Here is an 8,839-nt window from a genome sequence, read left to right on the forward strand (position 1 = left end):
CCCAAAGCATGGATTCTGCCCACATTGTAAAGCAATTAAGATCCATGAATTTCAGTCGGCATTCAATGAAACCACTAAAATCATCATTAGTGGTAAAAGTCACGAACCCTAAAGAAATCGTCCGTTTTTTTATTAAACTGATACTCTCATGGAATCTTCATATTTCTGTCTTTGAGTTTGCTATTTTAATTTCATCCTAGAAACTAAAAGAGTTTCGTGGTACGGTTTTGACGTACAAGGTCAGTATCCGGCATACACACTGCGCAAACACTCGCTAAGCTAGTGGTTCAAGAATGCCCTCAACAAAAAATCGACAGGAAGGAAAACGAAGGACAATGAGGAAGAAGTGGTGTATCACGTACGAGCAAAGTCCATGACCTCAACTAAATTGTATAAAATCATTCACTTCACTGGAGCAACAAGGCAAGAAGATTAAAGGAAATATCTATCAATATTGATGCTCAACGTTTCGCGTCACTACAGGGATTCAAGGTTAAAAGAAAATTATAAGTTAATTAATAATGAAAAAGGAACATCGCTTCACGGAAAATCAGCTTAATAAACTTACACTTGATAGCTGTACACTAGGGTTTCAACCACAGATCGGGAAGCTAGAGTCACACTGATCCTCTAAAGTATGAGAACAAGGACGTGAAAGTATTGCTCAATCATCATTGTAACGGTCACGCCCTATTTCATCGGAAGACTTAGTTTTGTATCGCAACCCCGCGAACCGCAAAACCTCACCAAAACCGCATTACGGAGCTTACTTCGTTTCTAGGATTCGCTACACTCCTCAACATTGATGTCTTACTTTCATGATCAATATCATTACTTTTAGAATACGTCAATCTTTCCTACCTTTATAGACTGCTGACGGCAGAGTGACGAATTAACAGCTTAAAATAGTCTAATGTTTGGCAACGTGCTGAAAGATAATTAGATAAAATGTTTTTTTTTTTTCTTCAGTGCTTTGCACTGAACTGAATGCAGTTTGTGTGCTATCATTTCTTAGCGTTATGTGACATCGAACTGTTTAGTATCCCACGTCACTTCCCTTTGGGGGGTACTAGGAACTCTCTTGTATGGGCTCTGTAGGTATGTGCAGCCCCAAAGGGTAGGGTTTTTCAGCCGTTTTGGTCATAAATAGGGTATCGATTTTGGCCAGTTTGGTCTTAAATAGTGTATGGTTTTTGCATTCTAGTCTTGAATTTGATGTTTTTAGAGGAAGCTACTTTTTCATCATTATCGAGAAGACCATCAACAAAAGCCCCTCATAAATTATGTTTACGGCAACTGTGCCATGTCATGAATAGGGCTTTGAATTTTTGGTCAGGTCATAAATATCGTAAATTTTAGTCATAAATAGAGTAAAGGTTTTGGGAAGCGGGTTGCACACCCCTATCCAATTTTTCTGGGAGTATCCCCCGGGCATTACTCTTACTCGTAACGCCATTTCGTCATTTCGCAATTTCGTGTTTTAATTATAAACACACTGATCATAGCCACCAAAAGCTTTGACGCTTATTGCATGCCAAAGAATCGTTAGTTTACTTTGGCTGTTTATTTAAAACCACGATTAAGACCCTGGGTATGAGGTTGATGTGATTGCGTCGACTGATCCCGCTATTTTAATTTAAAGGAGCTACGTCCGGTTTGCGCATCTTTAAAAGTTTAGCTTAAATTTTTCAAGTGCGTCGGTTGTAACCTGTGTTACTCTTCTCCATCCTGAACCATCCTTCTTTCATCATGTTTTATTATTATGATTTCTTTAGTGTTTTAAACTTCTATTTTCAGGTTTCCTTCAATTTGAAGGCAATTTTGTACTGCATGGCCAAAATAACTCAAAATATCGTGATTGAGTTCCCTTAAGAGGTTTTATTACATACGAGCAGTATACTTATGGCCTAATAACGCATGGTCCCACTATGTTTATTTATTCTGTTACGCACAAACCTGTCACGCTAGGGTACAAACTAATCGTAAAGATAGTCACGCCAGTTGTGCTAGTCATACGAACACGCGTTCGGCACCCTTACTGGGTCTTTTATCCGACGACCATCTCCGATCCCAAATCGAGAGAAGAAACATCAAACTACCTGGACTTAGCCCTGGGGGGAAATCCCGTATAGAAAGGACGGAGGAGCTCGTCGGAAATTTTGACATGGAAATTTATTAACCGTTAGAGGTACCCATTTTAAAATGGCACATTTACCTCCTGTCATATTTTTTTCGGCTCAATACCCATAAAGGTACTGCAAAAGTTTTCGGTGTGGACCATTTGACGCTGAATACCCTAAGAGGTAATAAAACCGCTTTTTCAACACCTGAAAGGTACGACGGGCACCCTTGTCCCTTTTATATGGTAGTTCCTCCCCTCCTCCTGACTATAATTCAGTAAGTTAGTTACACAGAAGCAAAGTCGTTAGTGCCTTCATGTTCACGATGCAAAAGGTTTTCCGCATCAATGTTGTGTTGGCAGGATTCTTTTCTTCCAGGTTCTGTGGATGTATAATAAAGGAAATTAGTATCGCCCAACTAGTAGACTAATGCAGATCCTGCATTTTAATTGGTCAATAGCCCATTCGGCTTCGCTTCGTGGGCTATTGACCCGTGGCCCTTGCGGGCTACGGGTCTAATTGTTGATTAACTTGATGGGATTTGTATCATCAGATAGAAAGCGTCATTGCTCAGCTAAAGGTTTAACGTTTTATTTGTCTGACCAATTCTCAGCGATCAGCTGAGTCACATCTGTGTCCTCGGAAAACACCAGCAAAGATTCTCTAGCAGAGACTCTGTTGACCCCTTTCCATCACTCCTGGGGATTATAAACTATCTGGCAGTCTCTTACCTTCTTTCCATTCATTCAAGTTGACAATTTTTAGGTTGAAACAGTCTGTCAAATCATTGGACACACTCCTTTCCAGGAAGACATTCGGTGTGATAAGCCCAATCCCATCTGAGTTGTCGCATATTACTCTTGCTAGGGTTGCATTTCGAATCGCATTCAACTGAGCCATTGTAAATCCAGTGTAGGAATCATTCCTCTCGTACCAGAAGCGATCTCCCTCACGAAGGTTTTTAAACCCTTTAACAAGAATGCAAGTAAAGGTAGCACCCATTGTGCTTCCTGGCAAAGGACTTTCGCTTAAACCTCCAACAAACAAGTCGACGTCGTTGACATTATCGTTGTATGCCACGCGGATCCTCTCTCGCTGAGCCGCGTTTATGTTCGTGAAGTTGTCAATGGACGCTGCGAGACTCAAGCCGCAGATCTTTCGGAACTGGTTGTATGGCGGCAAACCATGATCACGACCACGTTGGATGTTGATAGCTGAGAGATCACCCACGATCCCATGGACTGGTGGTCCAGGTGTCACCAGGTTCTCTCGTACGGCTGGTGCAAAGAATCTAAAGTGTGATCAATTTATGAGTAGCATGTGTGTTAATATAATCGTTGCCGTTGTTGTTATTGCCGTGGTTGTCGAGGATACTGTCAACGTCATCGTTATCGCCATCGTTATTTTCTTCGTCATTATTATCACATTTGAAACAGTCGCTGTTCCCTTGTAATATGCCCCCGAGGAGAATCCCATATAAAAAGGACGGGGATGCTCGCAACACCTTTTAGGGGTTAAAAAAACGGTCTTTGTCAGCTCTTAAGATGTTCAGCCCCAAAAGGTCCACCGCGGTAATATGACAGGAGATAATGTGTTGATTTAGAATTGGCACCTCTTAAGGGTGAAAACAATTTCAAGCCACGACCACAAAACAGGAGTTGGTAACCCTGAGAGGTTCTTTCCAAAATTTCCCACGTGCACCCGGTCATTTTCATTTGGGAGTCTCCTCCCTGGGTTGGCCCTTCGTTTCCCTCATTTTCAAAACTAAGGATGATCTCGCGGACAACTCGCTACGGACTATCCTCCATCCTCCCGACAGGGAAATTTAAATCACTTGGGTCTTCATATGTAGGATGTAATAGCTGTGACTACATTAATAACCTACCTGTCTACGTTTAGAGATGCTTGAGCCACCAATCCCAACAAGATTCCACTGATACCATTCTTGCTCAATGAATACAGAGGTGACGGGTCAAAAAATGTTTTCATTGGAATAAAACCTTGTTGTCTAAACTGCCCGTCAAACTGTCCAAATTCATCCCTGATCATAGAGTGACCCATTCGAAAAGCCGCCGTTGCGAAGGCGTTTATGATCTCTGGATTGACTTTTGGATCATAACCGTTAAAGTAGTTTCCTGATGGTTCCAGAAGAATATTTTCACGTTTTTGCTGAAAGATAGAGAGTAAAGTTATGCGGGGCCTTCGACCTATGCATTGTTTGCAAATGCAAAGTCGCGTTGCAGTTGAGGCTAGCCATAAGCACAGCAATCCTCCGTAGGAAAAAAGATGGCGACATTTACCCAAAACCTGACGTGAACTGCAACGCTCTTAAAAATGTACAGAAATATTCCAATACCTTCAAAACCTTCATTTTTTAAAATGTAATTTCTGACGATCGAGGGACGAATTAGTCAGAAATTATTATTCTGACGGTACGACGGAGAGGCTTGCGGGTTTTCGTGGGACGTTTAGGGACTATTAAGACATTTGGCGGGAGATTTGGGTCATTCTAGGTTAGTCAGTCCACTTTTTTAGTCACCTTTTTGTTATAACAGCGCGTATGTATAATATTATAAAATGTTAAACCTTATTGATTTTATACCCTTTTCTCGGGGTCGCGAGCTACTGCATTAGGTGAAGAATCCATTTGCAGATTACGTATACAGATGTAGATGTAGAGGTAGATGAAGATACTGTTTCCACATATTTTTTGGCCACATCTAAAGGGTAGTTTTTTAGCGATGTTTTGTATCTGGCATAGCACAGGTTCTAATTGTTAGAACCTATAGTGGTAATTTGTAAGGATGCAGATTATGTTGTAAGACGGAATACATCTACATCAAATGATTGACTGACGCATCCTCAATAAACTATTCGCATTGAATCGATGTCTCGTGTTAGTGTAGTTAGAAGTATGGCTTATCTTGTGCCTAATGGGCTGGTTGAGTCTTTAAAAATCCTATAAATGCAACTGTTACTGCAGTGTACCCTTTCCCCCGTCCTTCTCTAAAACGAAATATTAGATTTATTAAATGCTTACCAAGTCTTCACTGAAGAAGACAGGAAGCCACTCGCTGAACGTGATGTGTTGTAGCTCAGCAATGACGATTTTGCGCGCCTCTTGGAAGAGTCTTTCATCGAGCCACGATGGATTGAGCACATGAAGGTACTTGGCGATGCGATTGTGTTCCCGGACCCAAACAATGTGCGTGGCCATCAACGCTAGCGACAAAATGGAAAAAATTATTATACTTTCAATTGTTCCACACCTGTGACTAGCTGGACAACACCTAGTCACCTGTAATAATTAAATATCCTCGTTATATTTTGAGAGCCATTAAAAAATAGTACTAAAACAATTTAACAAATCGAATGTGGTTTAGCGTGGTCTGTACTCTTATCGACAACGAGTACGCGTCATCACAGTGGTGAAAAGTTGTTCTGGACTCACTCGACTGCGCCTCCTGAGTTTACCACATTTTGACCACTGTGTGACGCGTACTCGGTGTCGATAAGAGTACAAACCGCGCTAAACCACATTCGATTTGTTTTTTTACCACAATATCAAAGATAACGAAAGATATCTTTGTCAAGATTTATTGACAATTGAAAACACCGACTCGGACTTGAAAGTGCACGCGCTGCACTATGCAAATGAGCTACTGGTACCTGTCAGACTTTCCTTTCAAAAACGTTTGCAAACTTGGTCAACATGCAGAAACAATAAGAAAAAATGCTTAGGAAAAGAGTAATGGCGCGTACTCTTTGTCGATAGGAGTACAGACCACGCTAAACCACATTTCGATTTGTTTTTTACCACAACATCAACATCAAAGAAAATGTTTTTTTCAGAGCGCGAGCTGAAAAAGGCATTGCACGACACATTGACGCGAGCAGCGTGGTATGGACTCTTAGCGACAACGGCAAATTAGCCAATCAGACTGCGAGATTAGCAGCAATTGTGGTAAAAATAATTTATGTTCTCAGGCATAAATATGTTTTGGGCCCGAGTCAGACTCATTTTAGACTGGCCCAAGCCGCTAAGCGAGGGATAAAATTAAATGAGCTCTGAGAAGGGCCCAAAACATAATTACGCTCAAAAACATAAACTGTATTGCAGCTATTATTATCACATTAGAGGTGCATTGAGAAAATAAGAACTGAAAAAAATAATGACAACGGAGCAGTCCGAACAATCACTCGAGATTCAACAAGTTGAACTACTTTTATTTTCCCTCAAGGAAAGCACAGTGGAAATACACAATAAATCAAGCGAAGATGGCTAAACATTACAAAATCTTGCCAATTGAGTTGTCAAAAATTGTAAGAGGCACGAAAGGAAAGTTCGATCAAGTTTATTGGTAAGTGTTAAAATGTCAGCGGGCTGAAAGCCAAATTCTCCATTTTAGCCCGTCAAATGCGCCTCAATGCCCGACAAAGTGATAATAATCTTGATTCTACATGCTGTTTGGTTTCACGCTATACTTCGTACGGGTATTTGTAAAGCTGTTTACGTAAACGATTTACCTGGATTTTCGTTTGTTCTACTTTCGCCGCCACGGAAACAAGGTTTCATCGTGGAGTTAGGAGATCTGCAGAAAGTTTCCGGCCCGGCCTTTGGCAGGATGGGGGATTCGGCGGAGCTGGAAGGGAACGGGACAACCCGTAGCAGCCCGAGATTAGCCCTCCGGTCACGAAGGAGTTCTGCCTCTTTACAATTGGTCCCGTAAATTTGCGACCCGTCAATAAAAGCTGAGACAACGTTTACCTGCAAATCAGTGGTAGACAATTTGACGTCTTAAAGTCAAGCAAATTTGTTAACAAGTTGTGAAGAAGATTTTATTCATAGCCATGTGACTCAATAGAAAAGAATTATAACACGTTGCAAGAGTGCTAGTTATGTAACGCTTTCTCGTGGTATACCATGGGGTACCTCACGGATCATTTGTATTTTTTCGGTATATGCACGAGCCTTTGACTACCATACCGTGCAAGAAAAAATATCTTGACCAATTAATGTCCAGTCAAACGACCAAACGTGGAGGCGCGGTGGCCTCATGGTTAGTGCGCTCTACTCCGGATCGAGCGGTGCGGGTTCGACCCCTGATCGGGGACATGGTGTTGTGTTCTTGGGCAAGACACTTAACTCACACAGTGCTTCTCTCCACCCAGGTGTACGAATGGGTGCCGGCTAATTTAATGCTTGGGGTAACCCTGCGATGGACTAGCATTCCATACAAAGGGAAGTAGAAATATTACTAGTCGCTTCATGCTACAGAAAACGGGATAAGCTCTGACCTGATGGGCCACTTGGCTCGTATGCATACTTTACCTTTACCACCTAGACAAAACAAGCTTGGTCAATAACCGATCTGTACCTTACCTGTTCACCGTTTTTAATTGCTGATCGACGAAGTGGTATGCACACAGCACTTCGATTATCTCTCAATTCATTCCCCTGAAGAATGTCGATACCGATGCATCCCTCTTCAGGCCCCCGACATGGAAGGCTGTTATTTCCACACTCAGCAGACTCGTTTAGCTGCGTTAAAGTGATGTCATGATCCAGGAACTGCCCCCATATCATGGTCATGTGGGTGAAGTTCGCCGTTGCGTTATCATCGTTGCCCGTGGAGTTCGCAAACACCATCTTACTGACGTTTCGCGCGTTCGGAAGTGGCTGGTTGTTCGATCCCAGACTACGCGGCGCCTGTTTTCCGTCCTGATAGGCAGGTGGTAGTAGACGTGAAAACGGCCTCTGGGCACTCCCTCTTGTGACGTTGCACAAGTTGTTGCACGAGCCGTCAAACGTGCGATATCGACGAATGAAGCAGCTTAGCTGAATGTCCAGCGTCACCGGCTCACAAGGTCCTGTTATCATCGACTCGAGAACACTTCGAGTGAATGATGTCCCACTGAGCGAAGGGTAACCCAACGTACATGTGACTGTCAGGAAGATGAACCACCGCAGAACCCTGTGTTTTGAATTAATTAAAGCTCAATAAGCAGGAGAACCAAAATCTCGGAGCTATTTCTCAAGTTATAAGTTATACTTTGTGATGCGACTTACAAAATTGTGAATTCTCAAATTGAGGGTACCTCAAAATAAGGATTTTCTCTTGGATAAAGCAAAACACCAAAGAGCTAGGATCAATTAAACCAAAACTGAAGAAGTATGGTCAAGAACCTAAAGAAAAATGGACTAATTCGTAAAACTATTTCTCTCGCTAATACTTCGACATTTTTATATTGCCAAGGGTCTTCACTTGACAACTCCTTCTTGTTACCATGGCAGCCTTTCTCATTACTTACCCTTAAGAAAGTTATGTGCTTGAAGCAGTTTTAGCGCCGTCTGTTTTAGTAATAAAAGAAGATTTTTTTTTCCTCTACTTACCATTGCTCATGCATTTTTTTTAGTTCACCAGTGTTCGAGTTACACCTGTTTGGAAAATTAAAAGAAAACAAAAACAAAAAATCAGTAAACCTCACAGAGATTTGACTGAAAAAGAAACTAATATAAGCGATTTGAAGAGGTTAAATTTCATCATCGTATATCACTAGGACTCTTTTATTTTGGAATGGATTTCTTCTGAAAAAGGATTTACTATTAAAACTATTCTTAACTGTTTTTCAACATGGGACTTGTACACAACGAACATTTGAAATCATTTTCAACATTGAAGAACGCGTGCACAGTCACCTTTCACCAGCCTTCAACG

The 8,839-nt window shown here is 41.6% G+C and overlaps 1 protein-coding gene across 1 annotated transcript; it reads right to left on the reverse strand.

Moving 5' to 3' along the window:
- Positions 1-1,862: 1,862 nt before the first annotated feature.
- LOC110061034 (peroxidasin-like) lies at positions 1,863-8,559 on the reverse strand. Its single transcript, XM_020767852.2, has 7 exons — positions 8,515-8,559; positions 7,504-8,095; positions 6,648-6,888; positions 5,161-5,342; positions 4,006-4,289; positions 2,852-3,411; positions 1,863-2,501 (listed from the first exon to the last, which is right to left on the reverse strand). The coding sequence occupies exons 1-7, from the start codon at positions 8,526-8,528 to the stop codon at positions 2,407-2,409; spliced, it is 1,968 nt and encodes a 655-aa protein (XP_020623511.2). The 5' UTR covers positions 8,529-8,559; the 3' UTR covers positions 1,863-2,406.
- Positions 8,560-8,839: the final 280 nt, after the last annotated feature.

Source organism: Orbicella faveolata, unplaced genomic scaffold (genome assembly GCF_042242905.1).
Source record: "Orbicella faveolata isolate gen_17 unplaced genomic scaffold, um_ofav_v1 contig_47, whole genome shotgun sequence".
NCBI lineage: Eukaryota > Metazoa > Cnidaria > Anthozoa > Scleractinia > Merulinidae > Orbicella > Orbicella faveolata.

Bases quoted from the DNA above. Each gene is read 5' to 3' on its own strand.
- LOC110061034 (XM_020767852.2), bottom strand. The intron at 5,343-6,647 runs GTAAATCGTTTA...TTTTGTCGCTAG, and splicing joins TAGAACAAACGAAAATCCAG to CGTTGATGGCCACGCACATT. The intron at 4,290-5,160 runs GTAAGCATTTAA...TCTATCTTTCAG, and splicing joins TCTTCTTCAGTGAAGACTTG to CAAAAACGTGAAAATATTCT.